A 23487-nucleotide genomic window follows, 5' to 3' on the forward strand; every position below is an offset into this window, starting at 1 on the left:
TCTGTCCTAAAGAAGCAAACCGCAGCAAGTAATCTCAGCAGGAATCCAGCCTCAGCCGCTTTAGTTAAAAAAAATAAAAAAACCTCTTATTTTGCTGGGGATCTCTCTTGAATTTGTGGACGCATTTGTCCCATGCGTTCTATGAACGAACACTCGTTTTCACCACCCGCCCTCTTCCCTCCCACTCTCCTTGCTGGCCTGATGACTTCTCACTCCTGGTGCACTTCACTTGGTAGTTCCCCGTGACCTGGCCTGGCCTCACAACACCACCTCCCCAGCCACCTCCCTGTGGCCAATTTCTAGCTTGAGGAAGCAAATGGGCACCTGGCATAAGGGAGGGTGGGTCATTTCAGTCATAAGGTGTGGGGTGGGAGGGAGGAGAGAGGGAGGGAGAAATCAGGATGAGAGGCGAGGTAGCTCTTGGTTATAGGGTTTAGCAGTTTGGAATTTGCTCTTTTCCAAGAGTCCCGAACTGCCCACTTTTCAGAAACCCTCCCTTCTCCCCAGTACAGCACTCCCTGTCAGTCATTGCTAAAGAACCCTGGGATGATGACTGGGTGGCTTTGACTCTTTGACTGAAATCAAGGCAAAGTTCTGCTGTTTAGGTTGAGCTTTGCTTTGTATTTTGCGTCTCCACTGCAAATCAAAACTCAGGATGTGAACCAACAAGAACTGAAACTGGAAAAGAGGCCTCAAAAATCCCTGCTAACTAATCCGGGGCGTTTCACACTGCTCTAACACATCATGCTGTCACAAACAGGGAGCAGGTTGCTGAGAACAGCCAGTTATGCTGTAGAGTAGGTGGGAAACTGTCAAAAGCACAGATGACAGTTAGGGGGCGAGCTCTTATTGAGAGTCAGTGGGACTTGGGTGTCTTTGAAAATATCCAAGGCAGGCAGGCTTGATTACTATTGGGAATTGGTAAGATGCACAGTGTTTCTACATATACAAAGGACCCTCATCCACAGGCAACTTTATTTATTGACCTTATATTTTGAAATGGTCATTCAAAGAACAACACAAGAATTATAATAATTTAAAGAGAACAAGGTCCAATATCGTGTTACTCGCACTGCCCCTAGTGGCACAAAAGGAGAGTCCTCCCAAGTCCTGGCAGGAATTGCTGACTACATGACACTACAGAGCTGCCATCATGAGCTTTCATAAGTCTCCTATTTAGGAAAAAATATAAAAGGTCCAACAATGATTTAAAATTAGTTTTCTATAAGATTTTCATTGGTCTTTTCCTCTAACAAAGTTGCAAGGCAAAAAACTACTGCATTCATATTTAGATATAATAAGCAAAGAATAATATTTTGTTCCTATTTTAATTGTTTAGAAACTTTGATGATGATCCCTTGATTGCACAGAGGCTGTGTAATTTTGGTCATTGCTTAAAGAAAACCTTACAAAAAAAATGTAACATTTAAATATGTTGCAATATCCTGGTCTTTGAGACTACATAAATACAAAACAGGAAGGACTAGTTATTGCTCTAGCTACATGAGTCAGAGAGAGACCATACACACACAGAAAATTACTAACTTCTTATTCACATGTGATTTCAGATTGGCAACAAGTGTTCTTGTTTTGGGACCAAGCCTGTAAATACCAACTCACAAGCAGTCCCACTGATGTCAATACTACCTACTTATGCCGAAGGTTCAGGATAAAATCAAAATATCTGCAGTAGATTATGAACCTGTCCTTTTAACTTGATTATTTAAGACACCATTGATTGGTGACCCAATGCTTGTAGTCTGTTCAAGTTATGATAAATATACCATTTAATCAACTTTTATTTGTTGCCCCACTGAGTAATTTTAACTTCATTAAACACAAATACAATTCACTGTTTGATAAAGATAAAAAAGGACTGAATTTATATTTGCATACACACCCACACATTAACAACCAGCCAGTTGGATAGGACCTGAACGTAATCCACTGACAACCCATCCATGATATAACACAAATAGCAAATACTAACATGATGTAGAATGGAATTAATAATGAAGGGGAAAAGCAACCAAATCTACCACTCAGAAACTATATACCCAGAACACACACATATACAAGATGTCTGGCTAAAATTCCAGAAAATAGTGTCAAAAGAACATTAAGGTTGCAAAGTTAATCTCCAGTCCTGCAACAGGCTCCATATGGTGAAACCCAGGCAGAGCCCTGCTGACATCAAAGGGGCTCCTTGTACAAATCCAACTATAGAATCAAGGCCGTAAGCACTGAAAAGCCAGGAATTGCCGAAACCAAGGCTTAACAAACAACCTTAACTCTGAGGGTTTGTCTACACAGTGAAGTTAATACAAAATAAGCTAGGTTGTGAATTGAAAGCGCAATAGCTATTCTGCACTAGCTCCCCATGTAGACACTCTTATTTAGCACTAAGGCTATGCCTACACAGCCCCACACTTCGGGTTAGGGGAGCATGAACTGTAGCCCTAACAGTGCTTTTGTGCAGTTTAGCTTAATCCACTTCAAGAGTGCCCATATGGGGAGCTAGTGCAGAGTACCTATTCCATAACAGCTATTCCAGGCTATTTCCCCACATAGACAAGCCCTGACCATTGCAGCTATGCTCACACTAGGGCTGAAGTGCTAGTAGGCTTGGTAGAAGTTGGTAGCAGCCATGTTTCCGTTTGCTGAACTACCTTTTAGCACAGATAGATTTAATTTTCACTGAGGTAATCATACCTGCTTTATGGCTTGCTGAAGTTTCTCCAGATTGATTTCTTTGGCTTCCTTTAGTAATGTCTTTTCATCCATCTTTAACATAGAAACTCTGTATTGGCAGAGCTCAACCACAACCACATCGGGCTGCACCTCCTGTATTGTCTGAAAAAGATGAATTTATTTACATAAACGTGGACAAGATGGAGAGCTACTGCAGCAAATATTGATTTTTTTATGAGAGCTATTTGTAAGGTATGGGGCTTAATAGGAATCCATTCCAAAAAATCATTTTCAATTAACACGGCAATGAAAAATAAACTGCTTCAGGCCATTGATATTGCTCTGAGTTATCACGTGCTTTTAGCACCTGCCAACCATCTGGGGACAGGAACATGGAGTAACAATTGTGCTGGAAAAAAATCTGATTTTAACATATTCCCTGCATGTTAGCAAAGTTCATTTTAAACGGTACTTTATGACCTTCTGCATCACAAACCTAGCTGGGACAGGCCTTTCCATCAGCAAGGACTAAATGAAGAGCCCAAAGTGCTGGAGGGACTGATTCTAGCACAGATTTCCTCCTGCTCAGCTTCCAGTGCCAAGCAGGGCGGCGGGGCCAATCTATATTGCAAAGTTTGCATGGGACATGGAGCTCTGCTAGCTCTTCAGACCTGTCCTGATTCAGTTATTTCTGCCCCAAAGTTTGAGAAACAATCCCAGTTTTTACAGGCCTGTTCCGCTTCCCACAGTCCTAGCACGTAGAGCAATTAAAAGTTCCTTCCAGCTTCCATTCTCAGCATGATCCCAAATGACTGCGATAACATACGATCATGTGTTAGCATCACAAAAATGTTACAGTTTCCTGGAATGACTATCATTAAATTATCAATAGGAGAGAATGCAAGCCCTAAAGCCAGCTACCTGTACTATACCTGCATCTGGCCTAAAAATATACAATTACTGATAACATTTGGGACTTGCTAGCAGTTCACTTTAATCAAATTATTGTTTATACACTATGGCTTACAACTTCGTACCATAATCCTGTAGACCCAACAAGCTAACCTTAGGGAAGGAGTCTAGGAAAGCACAGGGCTGAGTCAAGAGACTTAGATTCTATTCTCAGCTCAGCCACGTACTTGTGATATGGTGATTAATTACCCTTCCACAGCAGTACTGAATCATTGACCCAGGTACTATAAAGTGTGCCATACTTTGGAGGAGATGTAAAACCAAGGTCTCAACCATGTATGAATACAACAGCACTCGTGGCACTTTGCACAAGATTAGAGCTGTGACGTCTTTGCTCTCTACATAGCTTTAAGAATATGAGGAAAAAAAACACAGACACAGTTGGGTTCCAAATAACTGATTTGAGGGACGGTATACAAAAATACAAGGCCTAGCTACATAAATACACTGTTGCTCTGTTAGGATCTAGTGGCTTCTGCAATAGAAGACAGGGATGTCTATTAGAAGCTACTTAAAGGGATGCTACCCAATCCTATACACTACCATGCGTATTAGTTGCAAAGTCATGGCTGAATCATGCAGTTATATTCTGCTACCCTAACCCCGAAATGCCCTGACACTATAGCAAAATTCTAATTATTATGAAAACAAGTTAGTTTCTTGTTAACTTTCCAGGATGTCATAAATATAAAGGGAAGGGTAAACACATTTAAAAGCCCTCCTGGCCAGAGGAAAAATCCTCTCACCTGTAAAGGGTTAAGAAGCTAGGATAACCTCCCTGGCACCTGACCAAAATGACCAATGAGGAGACAAGATACTTTCAAAAGCCGGGGGGAGGGAAAAACAAAGGGTCTGTCTGTGTGATGCTTTTGCCGGGGACAGAACAGGAATGGAGTCTTAGAACTTAGTAAGTAATGTAGCTAGATATGCGTTAGATTATGATTTCTTTAAATGGCTCAGAAATTAAGCTGTGCTGAACAGAATGGATATTCCTGTCTGTGTGTCTTTTTTGTAATTTAAGGTTTTGCCTAGAGCGATTCTCTATGTTTTGAATCTAATTACCCTGTAAGGTATTTACCATCCTGATTTTACAGAGGTGATTCTTTTTATTGTTACTTCTTTTTTACTGTTACTTCTATTAAAATTCTTCTTTTCAAGAACTGAATGCTTTTTTTTCCCAGTGTTCTGAAGATCCAAGGGTTTGGGTCTGTGGTCACCTATGCAAATTGGTGAGGATTTTTACCAAACCTTCCCCAGCAAGAGGGGTCCAAGGGTTGGGAGGATTTTTGGGGGAAAAATACGTTTCCAAACAACGCTTTCCTAATAAAATAAACCCAGATAAACGTTTGGTGGTGGCAGTGGAAGCCCAAGGGCAAAGGGTAAAATAGTTTTATACCTTGGGGAAGTTTTAACCTAAGCTGGTAAAAGTAAGCTTAGGAGGTTTTCATGCAGGTCCCCATATCTCTACCCTAGAGTTCAGAGTGGGGAAGGTACCCTGACACAGGCATATAATAAAATGTTACTGAATGGCTCCACCTGCATGCTTACCTTCACTACATCTCTTTTGCTGCTGTCACTGAAGTGGGCAGTACCAACCACGAACACCTTAGACCCTTCCTCAGTGACGAGTTCGGTCACAGTGCTTGGTAGATTAGGCTTTTTCTGTCTCTTCTTCATCTTCATGTCCAGGAGAATTTTAAATGCATCTGCATCAGCTACAAATTTTATTAAAATATGCACATCTATAAAAAAAGTTTATTTTGGCCATTGCAACACGATAACATTGCATCAGTAACATAATGACAAAACGTCCTCATGACCTAGTGCAACATCACTGTCATTGTAGTGCCATGATACAGAATCCAATATGTACATACCCAAGTATTGCCTAGAGAGAAGGACCCGGCTTAAACACAAGCTGGGTATAACTATGATCTCAACAACAGAACATATTTACTTTAGTTTTAAAATATGGGAGTAGATAAAACCCTAGACTAATATGCCCTTTTTTCATCATTGCTGTTTTCAGATTTGGCCTTTACAGTAGAGCTTTGGCAGAAATGATGATGAAATTCCCCCACTTACATGTCTACCTTTTTTACACAGGGTCATTAGCTCCTTTTTAGACTAGTCACCATATTCTTGCTAGTAGTGCAAACATTTAGCTTTACATTCTACAGTTATGACATGTCTTTTTTCCTGATCAAACTAATACATACAAATATTTGGTGATGCGTCTGAAGTTTCCTTTTGGTCATCTTCCGGTGCATCGGAGGAGGACATTGGATCTGCAGCAGCCTGCATGAAATAAGAATTCAAAGGACAATGGGAGTTATAATGAAATGGTTTATACTCCTCTCTCCTTGTTAGTCTGGTTAGTTTGAATCCATGTATAATATTTAAACAACTAAATTAGTTAGACAGTGACAGAGAGCAAAATCTGATTTTTTCAACAGCTCTTTTGTAAGCTGGAAATTTATGATACAGAAAAATATATTCAAAAGGCATTTAAAATCTTTTGAAAGAGATAGTATTTATAACTAATACAGAGCTCACACAATCTGATGAAACATTCTAATCGAGCAGACTACTCTCTAAAATATTATAGAGAAGAATCATGTGTGTTTTAGAATCATCTGTGCACAGATGATTCTAAAAGCATTGCTACTTATGGAAAACATATTTCACAGCTTTTTAACTTGTGTACCACTGGAAGTCTAAGAAGAGTGCAAATCAGATATCACAAACTATCTACATTCTTTCAAAAGGGTCTGTTATGTATTATGCCATTTTAAGTTATATGAGAGAGAGAGAGAGAGAGAGAGAGAGAGAGAGAGAGAGAGACTGACTCTGACTACAAAATAAGGCCTGATCCTGCAAACACTTATTCACAAGCTACTTCCCACACATGAATAGTTCAAGTAAATGCACACATGTAAGTCTTTGAAGGATTGAGGTCTATCCGACTTGATATCCAAATATTTACCTCAAAAATTTTACAACTTGAGATATCTGAAGCAGCTCTTTGACTAGCAAAATCCCTTCAATTCCTAGTTAACATATAAGCTTTAACATCATACAACTACAGACAATGCAGACTTGGAGCACTCCCTGTAATTCAGCCTGCAGTATTTTGGGACTGACCAAATCTCCAAGCAAGTCAGAGAAATATAATTAATGCCAAAAGATACTACAAACAAAGTAAAGCCCAACTACGAGCTATGTTTAGGCAAGGGCATTATTTCAAATTATTTCTGGTAATTGTTGGGAGGATCTGGAATTCTTCATCAACACATTCTCAAGCCAGTGACTGGATGTGGCTCAATAATTATTCAGAGTTCCTTTCAAATGAAGCACTGGTAATGAATCAACACCTACCAATATTTACTTGGTAAACAACGTAATTTCCAAAGGATGTACATTTCCTATTTTTAAACCTTCAAGTTTGTTAGTTTCTTCCTACAAAAGACGTAACAATGCCTCATAGGAGGAAACTTTTCACTACATCTACCTTATTCTTTCATACCACAATATTTCTGCTTTCAGAAATTCTAGCACAGTTTACATTTATCATGTTTCAGAGTAACAGCCGTGTTAGTCTGTATTCGCAAAAAGAAAAGGAGTACTTGTGGCACCTTAGAGACTAACCAATTTATTTGAGCATGAGCTTTCGTGAGCTACAGCTCACTTCATCGGATGCATACCGTGGAAACTGCAGCAGACTTTATATATACACAGAGAATATGAAACAATACCTCCTCCCACCCCACTGTCCTGCTGGTAATAGCTTATCTAAAGTAATCATCAGGTTAGGCCATTTCCAGCACAAATCCAGGTTTTCTCACCCTCCACCCCCCCACACAAATTCACTCTCCTGCTGGTGATAGCCCATCCAAAGTGACAACTCTTTACACAATGTGCATGATAATCAAGTTAGGCCATTTCCTGCACAAATCCAGGTTCTCTCACTCCCTCACCCCCCTCCAAAAACCCACCCCCATACACACACAAACTCACTCTCCTGCTGGTAATAGCTCATCCAAACTGACCACTCTCCAAGTTTAAATCCAAGTTAAACCAGAACATCGGGGGGGGGGGGGGAGGGGGGAGGGAAAAAACAAGAGGAAATAGGCTACCTTGCATAATGACTTAGCCACTCCCAGTCTCTATTTAAGCCTAAATTAATAGTATCCAATTTGCAAATGAATTCCAATAGCAATTGGAATTCATTTGCAAATTGGATACTATTAATTTAGGCTTAAATAGAGACTGGGAGTGGCTAAGTCATTATGCAAGGTAGCCTATTTCCTCTTGTTTTTTCCCTCCCCCCTCCCCCCCCCCCCCCGATGTTCTGGTTTAACTTGGATTTAAACTTGGAGAGTGGTCAGTTTGGATGAGCTATTACCAGCAGGAGAGTGAGTTTGTGTGTGTATGGGGGTGGGTTTTTGGAGGGGGGTGAGGGAGTGAGAGAACCTGGATTTGTGCAGGAAATGGCCTAACTTGATTATCATGCACATTGTGTAAAGAGTTGTCACTTTGGATGGGCTATCACCAGCAGGAGAGTGAATTTGTGTGGGGGGGTGGAGGGTGAGAAAACCTGGATTTGTGCTGGAAATGGCCTAACCTGATGATTACTTTAGATAAGCTATTACCAGCAGGACAGTGGGGTGGGAGGAGGTATTGTTTCATATTCTCTGTGTATATATAAAGTCTGCTGCAGTTTCCACGGTATGCATCCGATGAAGTGAGCTGTAGCTCACGAAAGCTCATGCTCAAATAAATTGGTTAGTCTCTAAGGTGCCACAAGTACTCCTTTTCTTTTTACATTTATCATGTTTGCCATCCAAGGTAAAAACAATTACAAACTTGGGTACTTAAAGTTAAATATCCAAACCCATATTTAAAAATCTGAACACAGACAACTTAGGTGCTTCAGTACAAATATAGCTACACCCTTTATGCATCCAAGTTTGAAAGTTTGGACCAAGATGAACAACCCAACAAACACATACCATAGTAAATTATGTATTTGGTGACTGCAAGTTCATCTTATATGGCAGTTTCAACAGCATCTACCCCATCACAGATCCCATTTAATTCATATTTTTACCTAGAGGTGCCTTTTTGGGGGCACTTTAATTGAAAGTAAGGACAGACAAAACGTATCTGATGCTTGAAAGCTTTACACTACTTTTAGCAAGGAAGTTTTACTTCTCAAATCCTTGGGGCGTTTCATTAGTCTAGTCAGTAATTCTCAGTTGTTAAATACTAGGGGTGAAATCCCGCTCCTAGTGAAGTCAATGGGATTTTTGCCATTGACTGTGATGCAGCAAGGCTCTCAACCCCAGCCAGTAGCAATCAAACTCCCAACCTGTTTCTGACTTCAGCTCTGGAGTACCCAATCTAAGTAATTCAAGGCAGTGCACCACATACCTGTTCTGCAGTAAAAGAATATTTATAGACAAGATACAATCATCAATATAATCAAGTACCCACTCAGCCTCTGAGTACCCATTCTTTGAGCCTTTCAGAGTAAGCAACTCTATTCAAACATTAATAATATTTCATATTATATTTTTCAAATATGTGGCATAGAAAACCCCCTTAAATTCTGCCATTTGTAATGGCTTTATCAATATAATGAGGGTGAATCGGAGGTGGGGGTAAATGCTATTTGCCAGATGAAACAGTGTCTTAATTTTATGATTATTACACACACACGTACACATACACGTCTTCCATAGCAAAATATTTCAGGAACATGGGGAAGTGAGTTGAAAGAGAAGAAGGGAAACAGAAGGAATTCAAGGGTGGAAAAAGGCATCTAGGCCACAATTCAGCAAGGTACTTAAGGTGCCTACAATGGGACTACTCGCATGCTTGAAGTTACTCCTACTATTTTACCATGAGCCCTTGAAGTCAGGTAATTAGGTAAGAATCTCAGCTTTTACTTAAAAATAAAAGAAGGGTACACTTCTACCCCTCCCGGTTGCACAGAAAAGCCTGAAAATAAACCCTAGGAGTCCCAAATCTGGACAGCAAACAACCACCACCCACGGTTTAATTATTTTTAAGCTAATCCCATGATTTTTGAATGCTTGGCGCTGGTTATAGTGGGCATGTGCTTAAGTACCTTGCTGATTCTGGGCCTTGTCAAGTGCTTTCTATCATCACTACTGGGGAAGAGGTTATTCCAAACCTTACCTCGGGCTGTTGCTCCTCCTGCATTACTGAAGTGTAGTTTAATTTCACTAATCTGAAGAGGCCTGTAAAAAAATAAAAGGTGGGTGGGGGAAAATAAAAGATTATGGGTTGTAACTAGCAAAGGTCAGAGCATTTATGAAAAAATGAAGAAAAATACTGAAAAGTATAGGCATTTCCATCCCCCACCTTCTCCAGATAAACAGAAAAGATAAAAGAAGCAACCTAGAGATATATAGTACAAACTTGTTTATGGAAAACATTTTAGAGACAGCAAAAACATCTGGATCAACGGGAGTTGGAAATAATGGGGATTTGGAGTTTACTAGCCCAGCTACCCAGTGTTCTGCAATGTACAGGGTTATATCAATTTCTGCAGATCAGCTACACACAAAAGGAAATACAAGGGAGGGTGTGGGGGAAGAAGAGAGAGTTCTTGGTAATAGGAAAAGTGTTGTTCCATTGCATGTGGTTCTCTATCTTTTTCCTGAGATGACCCATATCACAACAGAAAAAAAGTTTATGCACCCTCTCCTTTATTTTGGCGACTCCTCAGCCACCTGGCTAAAGAACAGGAAGGTGCTCACAAACCCCACACCCTGGACCCATTTAGTGGACTCTCACGCCCCAGGCTGAGAACCCAGGCATTAGTTTTTGCCTCCCATAACGAACATTTATATTGGTGTCATGCATCACACAAAACATTATGAACCAAGAGGCCTGACTCTCAGTAGCCCTAAGGCCCCTTTACACACCTCTCTGTCTGGAAAAAGAGGCCTTAGTGGAACTTAAAAATCAGGCTGTTTGGAGGCTATGGTGACCAGATGCCCTGATTGTATAGGGTCAGTCCCTATATTTGGGGCTTTTTCTTATATAGGTGCCTATCTCCCCCCCCCATTTTTCACACTTGCTATCTGGTCACCCTATTAGAGGCTGCTGAGATAAGTTTGCCTAATTCATCCCACTCTTGTTTTCAAGCTGCATTCTTCCACGCTGCAGCATATACCTGGAATACCTTCTTTCTCCCTGGACCCAATCATGCAAGGTTGGTAAAAAGGGACTTCAGTTATAGTCTAGGGCAGGGGCTCCCAAACTGTGGTACGCGTACCCCTGGGCATATGAGAGATGTCTCTGGAGGGTGCGTGGGAGAAAATATGTAACTGTCACTTATTTATTATTTATTGCATTTTCATAATAGGCTACTCAGACAAAGCTTTAAAACTCTGTGGGAATTTGTTATATAAAATATGGTATTTACTTCAAGATGTACCAATGAGAACAGATACACACAGACACTGATGTACAGAGCCCTCACCTCCAAAAACTGTACAGCATGGGTTCAGTTGCCCAACAACTGTCCAGTCTAACTGAGCTCAGAACTTGGGGGGAGAGCGGGAGGGAGGAGGAGGAAAGAGGGGTTTTGGTTGTATATGTCACATTCTAACTATATCTGTAGGTAACAGTGAAATATGGACAGATGGCTAAAGACAACGTTAAGAAGAACATACACACACACACCAGCGATGAGAGGGGTAGGGGTACGCAGGCAGCTGGTAGATCTGGAATGCTGTGTGCAATAAGAAAAGTTGTGAACCTCTAGTCCAGGGCGTGCAGCAGATTGTAAGAACTATTGAACTAAATGACTATTCCTTCCTTATGCAAACTTCTTCCACAGATTGTTAAACCACCAAAACAAATGTTAATACAATAAAGAAATAATGAGCATGCAGGGATTTGGAATCAGAGTCTTCTGTAACCTGGTTCATGGAGATAATATTGTTCAGACACCACACTTAGAATGCGAGCTTTTTGGATCAGGGACCAGGTTTTATTTCATGCTCTGTACAGCACGTAGCGCATTGACGACACCTAATAAAATCAGGCATGACTTCGCCCTCCATCAAGTCAGTCTACCTGAGCAGATCATGGAAGACACTCACCCAAGATTATCTTCTTTTTTGCACACTGGGATGTAAGAGACACAAAGACTGTACATACTCCTTCACCTCTATTGCAGTACATTAAAAAGGATAGCATTTTAGTCTTTTGTTGCAGGCTAGACTTCTAGTTTTCATTCAAATGGATTTTTATTGCTTTCCGGCTGCCACTTAAAGTTGGATATTAGAAGAAAAAAATATCCAACAGGGCAGCAAGAAGCATCAGCATGTAGCTCAGACAGCTGCCCATATGTATAGACCTGCCTTAATGATTCACACGATAGGGTTGTCTACTGCTACTGGTCACCCAGAAAACTGGAGAGGGGCATGGGGAGAACAACTGCAGTTCAGGCAACAAGACAAATTACAACGAGACCTAAAAGCCTGACTCTGCAGACTCTTTGTAGGCAGAATTCCCCATGAAGTCAGAGGAATGCTATGCAGAGAGCAGCTACAGATCAGGCTCTGAGCCTGTGGGGCAAACTACATTAACAAAACAAAAATTACTTACAAAGACTCCAAGGGATTAAGTTCCTGATGATTTGTCCATATGCAGACAAGAGTTGTACGTATGCAACATAACTGCTAACATTCTTTCAAGAAGAATTATTTTTCTTACAATGTGCAGTTAAGAACAAAACCCCCACAACTCCACCTGCTTTTTCTTTTTAAAAAAACATATGCAAAACTTAAGGTAAAGGGATGGGTGTAGCTGAAGTGCTATTTTAACTTACACCTGTCTTTTATGCCTCAGTAGCATTGTACATAAACATAATGAAAGGGAGTTCCTGCTCCAAATAGCTTGTATGCTAAACAGACAATGCAGACAAGCATAACTCCAAATTAGCTGTGCCTCAGTTACTGACCTATTCCTTTGTACTAGGTCAACTTGGCACTTGATTTTCTCATTTATGTACAAATACCCAGAGTTTTTCCAGCATCCGCATACACCTGAGCTCTAGAGGCAAACTGAAAGGTTTGGTAAGTTTGAACACATGCCTTTTACCTACAGTTGGGAGTTAAAGAGTAAATTAGAAGCTCCATTTAAAAAGCAAACTCTTATACATAGGCTTGGAAGGATTAGGTTTTTATCAGTAAGTATCACTGTATACACAAAAAACAATGAAAAGCTATTTCCACCAATAATAATTGAAATTTATGGACAGGCAAAGTAAGAAAAATGCTGCTTGAGAAGTAGACTTTGATTTAAAGATATTTACTCTGTATATTTTGACATGTGATGTTGACAATTTGTGTTTTAGCAATTATGAAGCTTTAGGTTTTTGAATCTCAATATCTATTGAGATTCATTGTCAGACCCCCTCCCATTGTCTGACACACACCCACACCCATAATTTTGCACAACAGTGAAAATTTAAAATTGATAAAAATTGAAAAAATGCTTAAAAATAAAACACTGAGATTACCTGTTGAAATTATTAAAAATAAAATAAAATTGAGTTCTGCCAAGCCACGTTATACAGAAGCATCAAGTGATTCTAAATCATCACGCAGATAAAATTTAAAACGACCATCTCCAATTCTCACCAAATTGTGAATGCCACTATGCACAATTAACAGAAAAATCTTCTCTGAACTTCACCTAGTTAATTCTAGCCTCAACAGCATCCTTGGTCTGTCCTGTCTATTTGGAATGTAAGCTCTTTGGGGCAAGCACTGTCTCTCACTGTGTGTATCATGCCCATCAAAATGGGGCGCCAATCTCAGCTGGAGTCCTCTAGGCAGTACTGCAATACAAATAATGATATGCGGCACAGTAAAACTGAGGTTGATCAACACTTTCCATTTTAAGATTCTGTTTTCAGTTGCTTATAACTTTGCCAAAGTTAATTGTTTGGGCTGAAATTTACCATGCTGGCTGTCCACAATTTTTTTTTGTGAGGGGATGGAAGGAGGAAGATTTCAGACAATGGTTCAACCACTTCCAAAAACAAAACCAGAGAAAAATATATTGTTTTTCCCATGTTAAAAAATTCTTACAACGGTACTGTTAAGAAGCTTTAGCACTCCCATGCTTGGGATCATGGACTTGTACTATGGCAACACCCTTGCCAAATTTCTAGGATGTGCTTTTTGCAATCTTACTAAAAATCTGTTCAAATTTGTCCACGTTCAGAGCCTCTGAAAAAAACAAAAACAAAAAAATCTCAGTTTGCACATGCTCATTAGAGACTTGAGAGTTTGGCCTGAAGTTCTATAAAGATTCCATCTGTACTGAAAAGTATATGCTCTGTCCCCACACAGCTCCTATGGTCTGACCACATTTCACATGCACCATCCCATTGACTCAGAGTACTCCACCCCAAGGTTGCAGGAACCAAGCAGGACTTTTCTTGCAACTGCTCTTTTCACCGGCCAGCGACTGCTGCAGCACCAAGCAGAAGAACTGAGAGTAGGGAGACTTGTCTCTCAAGTGCTCACAATACTCCTGTGATGGGTCCCCCCTCCCCTTCGGGATGCTGCCTGGAACTGGGGTACCATTGACCCCGCCTGACCCACCAACCTGTATTGCTGCTATATGCTATATTGCTGAGGCAAGCCAGTCCAGCCTTCCCCCAGGCTTCAGACTGCACTTTACCAGCACACATACAGGTAGGGACACACCCAGCTGCAGCTATACATAGATGCTGAGATCAGCTCTGCATGGGAAGGATCAGCTAAGGAACTGCCCAGTATTCAAGTTCACATCCCCTCTGGAGCGTAAACCCAAAATTATACTGTCTTGAACTGCATAGAGAACTGTACAGCATAAGCTCATGAAATTCACCCTCTCCCTCAATGTGGAGGGGAATATACACAGCTTTCTACCCCAACTTATGATTTCGACACACACTGGTTTTAGACAAAACAAAAACAAGTTTATTAACTACAAAGGACAGATTTTAAGTGATAATAAGGGATAGCAAACAGATCAAAGCAGATTACCTAGCAAATAAAACAAACATGCAATCTAAACTTAATATACTAAAGAAACTGGTTATAAGTAACAAATTCTCACCCTAAATGTTTTTTTAGGCAGATTGCAGAGATTCTTGAAGACAAGCTGCATTGCTTGCAGCTTAAAACTCCAGATATTTCTTTCACAAGACAGACAACACTCTCACCTGGGCTCAGCCCTTCCCCGCAGTCCAGTCTTTTTGTTCTCAGGTGTTTCCAGCAGTCCTTTTTCTAAGGCAGGGAGTCAATGAAGAACGAACCACAATGATGTCACTCCCCTGCCTTAAATAGTTTTTGCATATGGCGGGAATCCTGTGTCTCCCAGTTTGATTCCCACCCCCCGTATTATCATGGAGTCCAGTACCAGCCAACTTGGTCACATGTCACTGCAGCCATAACTCAGAGGCTGTTTGCAGCATCCCCAGGAAGGCTTCCCTGTGGGAGATTAGCATCTTCTAAGACCTATTGTTTTCCCTAATGGCCCTTCAAAACCAGCCATCTAGACTGATTACAGTCTGCCTAGTGGGCATTCTCCAGGTGTAATCACATTTGTAATAGATGCATAGACAATATTTTTTATGTCTGAAGTTAGGAAAAGAGACATGCATACAAATAGGACAATCATATTCAGTAAATTATAACCTTTCCAATGATATCTCATATGCCTTATCTTGCATAAAATACATCATAGTTATGCCATAATCATAACAATATCTCTATGAAGAATACATGGGTATAATGCCACAACTCCCATTACTGGAGCCCAGGCAGCAAGGGGAAGAATGAGGGAATTGCTTGAGTGGCAAGGAGCTGGGCTTGGGGAAGGGCAAGTAGGGAGACTGGGATGAGGAATCAAAAAGAGTTGGGAAGGGGAACTAGGTCAAGGAGCCAAGAGGGGAACGTGAGGGAGGTGAGACTGGTAAAAACTGGAGGGGCCAAGGGCTGAAGGGTCTGTAACCACTAGAGAACACTCTCCTCCATAGCCTGGAATGGAACACAACATTCCCTAGTCCAGGGGTTCTCAAACTTTTGTCCTGGTGACCTCTTTCACACAGCAAGCCTCTGAATGCAACCGCCCCCCCCTTATGAATTAAAAACACTTTTTAAATATATTTAGCACCATTATAAATGCTGGAGGCAAAGCGGGGTTTGGGGTGGAGGCTGAGAGCTCACAACCCCCCATGTAATAACCTTGTGACCCCCTGAGGGGCCCGAGCCCAAGTTTGAGAACCCCTGCCCTAGTCTTAACACTCCTATGCTGTCAGCAAATAGCTGTGAACCCCCCTGGCAAAGTGCATGCCTCATCTCCTCCTCTCTGCTGGCTGGCCTACACCGAAGATAACCTATCAGTGCTATAAATTACTCATTTAGCCCAAGAGGCAGAGGTTTGTGCTCTGGATCTAAAGGTTCCAACTCTGCTGGTGACCCACATTGGAGTCAATATGGTTCCACATAAGGATATTTGTTTTTTTCAGTTTGCTTTTTAAACACGCCCCCCAACCACCCACACACAAAATGATATTGCAAAACCCAGCTATCAGAAATTAGGACATGGCAGCATGAAGGTTGTCTGTGCAACCTTAATTCAGCCCACTCGTTCATAAAATCATAGGGTTAGAAGGGACCACAAGGGTCAGCTAGTCCAGTGGTTTTCCAACTTTTTTTTCTGGGGACACAGTTGAAGAAAACTGTTGATGCCCACAACCCAAAGAAGCTGGGGATGAGGGGTTTGGGGAGGGCTCAGGGCTGGGGCAGAAGGTTGTGGTGCAGGAGTGAGGGCTGCAGGGTGGGGCCAGGAATGAGGGGTTCAGGGTGTGGGAGGGGGCTCTGGGCTGGGGCAAGGGGTCAGAGCTCTGGGTGCAAGCTCTGGGGTGGGGCCAGGGATGAGGGGTTTGGTGTGCAGGGGGGCTCAGGGCTGAGATGGGGGGCTCAGGGCTGAGATGGGGGGCTCAGGGCTGAGATGGGGGGCTCAATACTGTGACAGGGGGTTGGGGCTCTGGGTTTGGGGGGCTCACGGCTGGGACAAGGGGTGCAGGCTCTGGGGTGAGGCCAGGGATGAGGGGTTTGGGCTGCAGGACAGTGCTCTGGATTGGGGGGGCTCAGGGCTGGGGATGAGGGGTTTGGGGTACAGGAAGGGGTTCTGGCTTTGGGGAGGCTCAGGGCTGGGAATTGGGGCCTGGGCTTACCTCCGGTGGCTCCCGGTCAGCGGCGCAGCCGTGGCGCAGAGGCAGACTTCCCGCCTGTCCTAGCACCACGGACTGCGCTGTGCCCTGGAAGCAGCCAGCAGCAGGTCCGGCTCCTAGGCAGAGGCGTGCAAGCGGCTCCGCGCGGCTCTCACCTGCAGGCACCACTCCCTCTCCGCGCAGCTCCCATTACCACTTCCGCGGTGCAGCGCGGTGTCAGAACAGGTAGGCACTAGTCTGCCTTAGCTGGGCAGTACCACCAACAGGACTTTTAACATCCCAGTCAGCAGTGCTAACCAGAGCCACCAGAGTCCCTCGGTGCTGAGCAAGGTGACCCAGTGCTTTACATGCCATGACCCAAACTTTGAAAAACACTGATCTAGTCTAACCCTCATCCAAGATGCAGGATTTGCTGCGTCTAAACCATTGAAGACAGATGGCAATCCACCCTCCTTTTGAAAATCTCTAGCGAAGTAGCTTCCACAACCTCCGGAGCCATCTGATCCATTGTCCTACTGTTCTTACAGTTAGGAAGTTTTGCCCGAGATTTAATCTAAATCTACTTTGCTATCATTTCAACCCACTGCCTCTTCTCCTGCCCTCTGTGGCAAAAGAGAACAACTCTTCTCCATCTTTTTATGGCAGGCTTTCAAGTATCTGAAGACCATTATTATATTCCCCCTTAATCGCCTCTTTTCCAAATTAAACATACTCAGTTCCTTCAGCCTTTGCTTATATGGCTTGATTCCATCCCTTTGATCATCTGTGTCACTTGCCTCTGGATCCTTTCCAGTTACTCTGCATCCTTTTTATACACTGGTGACCAAAACTAGACACAGTACTCCAGCTGGGGCCTAAACAGCGCCGAGTAGAGCGGTACTATCACCTCCTATGACTTGCATGCTATGCCTCTGTTAATGCATTTGCCTTTTTGCAACAGCATCACATTGCTGACTCATGTTGAAGTTGTGATCCACCACAACTCTCAGATCCTTCTCAGCAGTGCTGCTGCCAAGCCAGTTTTCCCCCATTCATGTAATTAAAGATCATCATACTGCACAAGATCCCATACTGTTTTTTTCCACAGCACCCCTGTGTAAACCAATGGGCCAACTGACCAGCTAGCGCATCATAAAGCATTCTCAGCTGCCCGATTTCAGTCCTTTTAATTCAGGGCTCAAATTTTATTCCTCCAAAATAAGACAGCTTAACTTAAGTTCGAGTTATAAACCTGTCCTGGGGTCTCCTGAAGGAGCCCAACTACTCCAAGCAGGTCTGACTCCTCAGGCCTTCTGCTTCAGCTTTCCTCCAACAAACTGGTTTCCAACCTTCCTGGTCTGCTCCCTGCAGGACTGTACTCCCAGGCCATCTATCTGGCAGTTAAGGAGGGCCTCTCTACTCCCTTTGTATATCTAGCCTGTGCCCTGAAATCAGGCTGTCCTTTATATCCCAGCAGCCTGGCTCTGAGACACAGTCTTAAGTCCTGTTTCAGAGTAACAGCTGTGTTAGTCTGTATTCGCAAAAAGAAAAGGAGTACTTGTGGCACCTTAGAGGCTAACCAATTTATCTGAGCATAAGCTTTCGTGAGCTACAGCTCACTTCATCGGATGCATCTGATGAAGTGAACTGTAGCTCACGAAAGCTTATGCTCAAATAAATTGGTTAGCCTCTAAGGTGCCACAAGTACTCCTAGTCTTAAGTCCTGTAATCACAGGACTTATTTCCTTCAGCTGGGAAGGTGGGCTGATCTGACACAGGATGCATCTGAGCACCGACACCCTTACCACATCAGCTCACCCTATGACAACTGCCTCGTACAGTTGCAGTACCGAGAATGGAACATGCTCTGGGGATGAGTTGGGGTTGTATAGCGAAGGAGGCTGTTGTCTGTAGGACTCCTGCCTCATTTGTTGAAAAAGTCAGAAGGTTTGCAGTAAATAAGCCCGGGGACTGCAGGAACTGAAAGGATGGTCTCATAATAACGTCAGTTAGATGCTGCACTGGAGAACTGGATTCTATCTGTGCCTCTGCCACAGAGTTTTCAGTGTGATGCTGGGCAAGCCATTTAACCAAACTTTTCCCAGGTGGCCACTAATTGTGCGTTCCTCATTTTCTGGATTTCCATCTTGACACCCCTGGGGTCTGATTTACAGAAGTGCTGAGTGCTCACATCTGCAACTGCAGTCAATGGGAACTGCGCACATAACAAATAAGTAAAGTGCTATAAAACGTTATATGTTCTTTGAAAACTCAGGCCCATATCATCTCAAATTAGGTACCCAAAATTAGTGGACACTTCTGACATTAATGCTTCTGTGCCTCAGTTCCCCATGTGTAAAATGGGAATACTACCACTGTAGCTCCCCAGGTGTCGTGAAGAGAAATCCATTAATGTTTGTGAAGCACTTAGATGCTACAGGGATGAATGCCATACAAAAGCGCACATGAGGAAATGAATAATTCTCTTATCAGAGCAGTGTTTGAATAGTGTGTGGTAAATAAGACTGGGCCACAGTTTGAACAATGAGGAAAAAACAAAAGATTGAACAGCTGCTTGTTCAGTAAGCATCATCTATCCCTTGCACTGAATAAGGCATGGGCCTCTAGAAAAATAACAACAGTATGTGATCATGTAATTAAAGCCTGTATCAGAATGTATATGCACAAAGAGGCTGAATTAAGGTTACATGGGCAACCTTAATTCAGGCTTTTGCTAACTTTTCAGTGCTTGACTTTTCAATTTTAACATTCTTATAGTGTAGTTTCTTTTTGTATGTAATACAAGTAACATATACAACCACATAATACTAGGGAATCTCAAGAAATTACCCAACTCCTCTTCACGGGTCTCAGCACTGCAACAAAAGAAGACTGATATTTCAAAGTTATGCAAAGCCTTCCACAAGGTCAAAGACCCCAGAGTCCGTGCAGCCCATAGCAGGAGTGAGACTGGGACATTTCCTGAAACACAGCAGTGTTGCCTAGTGGAGATAGCATTGGATTAGGACTCAGGAGACCTGGGTTCTTTTCTTGGCTCTGCCACTGGCCTGCTGGATGACCTCGGGCAAGTCACTTTACCTCCCTGTGCCTCAGCTGCACAATCTATAAAATGGGGAAACTGATGAAAGTTCCCTCATGAAAAGCATTGCATAAAATCTAAGTGGTGGTATTATTATCATCACCATCATCCTCCTCCTGCTGCAGCAAGACAGCTTGGGTGGGCAGCCATCTTCACTTACACCGACATTTCCTGGATTGGGGAGAAGAGACTGCAATATCCTCCCCTAAAAGATTTTTTTTGGGGGGGGGTGTGGGGGGGGAGGCGCGGAGCCTCTACCCAGATTTACTTGAAGATCTTTGAAGGAAGGGACATGCTTTTCCAGTAATTCCTATCCTGCACAAAATGAAATGAATAAATAAAGGATATAGTGAAAAAGCAGATTTCCCCAAAGTAAAGCCTGGCACTGTATCACACCAGGCCTTGTATTCTCCTAGCAGCCTCGTCAATGATGGGTATTCCAAGGTCAATTCAGGAAGGCATCCAGCATGTTTAGCCAACGTATGATCCGTAACACCACCTCTGCCTTGGACACTGCAGGTACACTGATGGCGGGGAAAAAGGAATCAGCGAGAGTAAGAGTGTCAGAATGCTTGCTGTCTCCTTGGGTGGACTCTATTAGTAAACTATTGGTTGCAGATAAAGAGTTTTTTTCCTAGCATATGGTGTCTTAGTTCACCACACTGTTTCAGTTCTTGTTGTATAATTAGGTACCTGAAACTGTACCTGATCTCTTATTCTCCCCACTGCAAACAGAGGATAAACACACAGTCATCAGACACATGAATGCAGGGTTCAGACAGGACTTTAAACTGAAAGACACTAAAAACAAGTTACCATTAAAGAGTCATTCCTCACCTCCTCTGTTGTTACTATCACTTTGTAGGAACATATTTCAAGCATAGCATAAGAAGAAAGGACTTTCAGGCAGATCAGTAGAAATTGCACACATGCGCACACACACGGATTGAATTTGGCCCTATATCTTTGTCTGAACGCACCTGAATATTAAAGAACTTGTTCCGTTCAGACAGTGAATTGGAGTCAATCAACAAAAGGCTTTTTTAAAATTCTCTCCCTTTCTATTAATGATATGATGTGGTCAACTACTTTTTTGAAACCAGGTTTTTTTAAGCCAATACAGTATTTATTCTTCATTATTATCTCTGCAGAAACTTGAAAAATAGCATTTGTTTTGCCCAACATTTTATCATCATCTCCATTAAGGAAATACAGTATATTTTTCTCTGTTTCTAGAATTGCTCTGTTTATTACAGTCTATGCACAAACATCATTGGTATAACTGGTCAGAAACAGCGGGAAGGAACTTGCTACAACTTGTTTTAATTTTTCATTGAAACAAACTTTCAACAACTTTTTATAAACATGCCTAATTGTCTGCAATGTCTATGGTACTCATATGGCCCACCATTACCATAGTATCTGAGTGTCTCACAAACTTTAATGTATTTATCGTCAAACTCTGAGGTAGGGAAGCAAGATTAATTGCATTTTACAGATGGAAAACTGAGGCACTGAGAGCCCAAGGGCCAGATTTTTAAATGTATTTAGGCACCTGATGGGATTTTCAAAAGCACCTAGGTGCCAACTTCTATTGAAATTTCCAATCCCTTTTATTTGTGTAGAGCAAATTTGGTGCCAACAACCCTTCAGTCTGAAGTCCTCTTTACCCACAAACAGGGATAGCACACGTCTTTGTTAGCCGTGCATATTTCCTCATGCTGACGTGCCAATATGCCTCAGCCCTGCTCTTTTGGGATCAGTGCTAGGGAGTAGGGAATGCAAGAACAATCATACTGGGTCAGACCAATGGTCCATCTAGCCCAGTATCCTGTCTTCGGACAGAGCCAGGTGCTTCAGAGGAAAGACGATCCACCTTGATGCACATTCAGTCCCTGGCCTCTCTGCCAAGATTGCCAAGGATGCCAATTAGTGTCAACTGCCATATGAACATTCATTCTATGGACACTAGACTGAGACCACTAAAGTACTTCACTCAGATCACAGAACAGCCACGAAATGTAACAATGGTCATTAATGACCAGGGCTGGATTCAAACCAGCAACCACATGTAAAAGGCTCTATACTCCATTAGCAAACCCTGAGCCATCTTGTCCCATGATACTTCAATATTCTTGGACAGAACACAATTTATCTGTTTGTTTTCAATGAAAAAGTGTAAGTAAAATCTCACTCAAGTCTACATACATTAAAATCTACTGCATTCCTTTTGTATACTAAAACTGTAATTTTGTCAGAGATAGCTTTTTGAGTTTGTCAGGTACAGCCAGCTTATTGTGAATCCATTTGCTTATGTAATACGCTGGATAAGTATGTCCCATCCCACTCTAACAAGTGGTCCACAGAGGATAAGATCCTACTACTACTACTCCTCACTAACCAAATAACTCTTTTTTGCATAAGTGGTAGGCGCAAACCTGTGTTTTGGAGCTGAAGATACAGGGTTCTGTCATGACTCATACTTATCACTCATCTATTGCTCCCTTTTGTATATCTATGATCCCCTTCCCCAACCTAATATTTTACCCAGTATGAAAGTTTAGCCAGCCAAATCTGGTATGTTCCTATGATCTGGTATGTTCCTATGTCTCTTTTTACTTTTATCACAAAAAAACAGAACGGTACGAAGGATTTAAGGCTGATACAATTTAAATGCTTATAAATAAAATCTTACAATATTTACAGACAAGTCATCTTCATTTCCAAGTAGTATCTCTTTCCTATTTACATACTACAAATATCCAACAGACACATCAGCTGAAATCTGGTGCCCAATGATGCAACAGACACAAATTTAGGAATTTGAACCGGTTTCAAAACCGGTTTCAGAGTAACAGCCGTGTTAGTCTGTATTCGCAAAAAGAAAAGGAGTACTTGTGGCACCTTAGAGACTAAGCTTATGCTCAAATAAATTGGTTAGTCTCTAAGGTGCCACAAGTACTCCTTTTCTTTTTGGTTTCAAAACCATCACCAAGGTGACCTATTCTATCTATGTCTTGCACATTTCCCCAGCACCACCCACACCTCTGAGACTTAGCAGGAGCAACTAGCTCTGACCACAGTCGATTGCAGATCATGGTTCTGCCTTCTTGTGTGTCAGGGAATACTTGTATCAACATATTTCAGCAGCTGAGTTTAAAGTGACTCGGGAAAATCCACACCCCTGAGAAGAGACAGGTTGCCAGATTTGGAAAGAGGTGATAAAGAGGCAGAAGTAGTACAGTCCACGTCTGGTCATCTGTTGAAGAATCACATTAGCTCAGGGACTAAGTGCCTGCCTAAAGTCCATGGTAAAGATATGACTTTACAGAGAAGAACCCGTTTTAACTGGAGCTAATAGTCTAGACTTCTCACAATCTAGATTCAGGCCATGACATGGGACCGAAACTGCTTTAGTGGCACTGATGGAGGATTGCCTGCTGTCGATGGATAGAGGATAGGCATT

General features: G+C 42.2%; 1 protein-coding gene across 2 annotated transcripts in view; it reads right to left on the bottom strand.

Moving 5' to 3' along the window:
* TRABD (TraB domain containing) overlaps nucleotides 1–23487 on the bottom strand; it is a 49332-nt gene that overhangs the window by 20969 nt on the left and 4876 nt on the right. Inside the window, exons 2-5 of one of the 2 annotated variants that reach the window (XM_077834728.1) lie at nucleotides 9868–9929; nucleotides 5883–5961; nucleotides 5212–5405; nucleotides 2713–2853 (exon numbers count right to left, since the gene is read on the bottom strand). In XM_077834728.1, the coding sequence (XP_077690854.1) occupies nucleotides 2713–2853; nucleotides 5212–5405; nucleotides 5883–5961; nucleotides 9868–9929 (476 nt within the window). The remainder of the gene's footprint in view (nucleotides 1–2712; nucleotides 2854–5211; nucleotides 5406–5882; nucleotides 5962–9867; nucleotides 9930–23487) is intronic. The other variant, XM_077834736.1, reaches the window with a different exon arrangement.

This window comes from Eretmochelys imbricata, chromosome 1 (assembly GCF_965152235.1).
Source record: "Eretmochelys imbricata isolate rEreImb1 chromosome 1, rEreImb1.hap1, whole genome shotgun sequence".
Taxonomy (NCBI): Eukaryota; Metazoa; Chordata; order Testudines; family Cheloniidae; genus Eretmochelys; species Eretmochelys imbricata.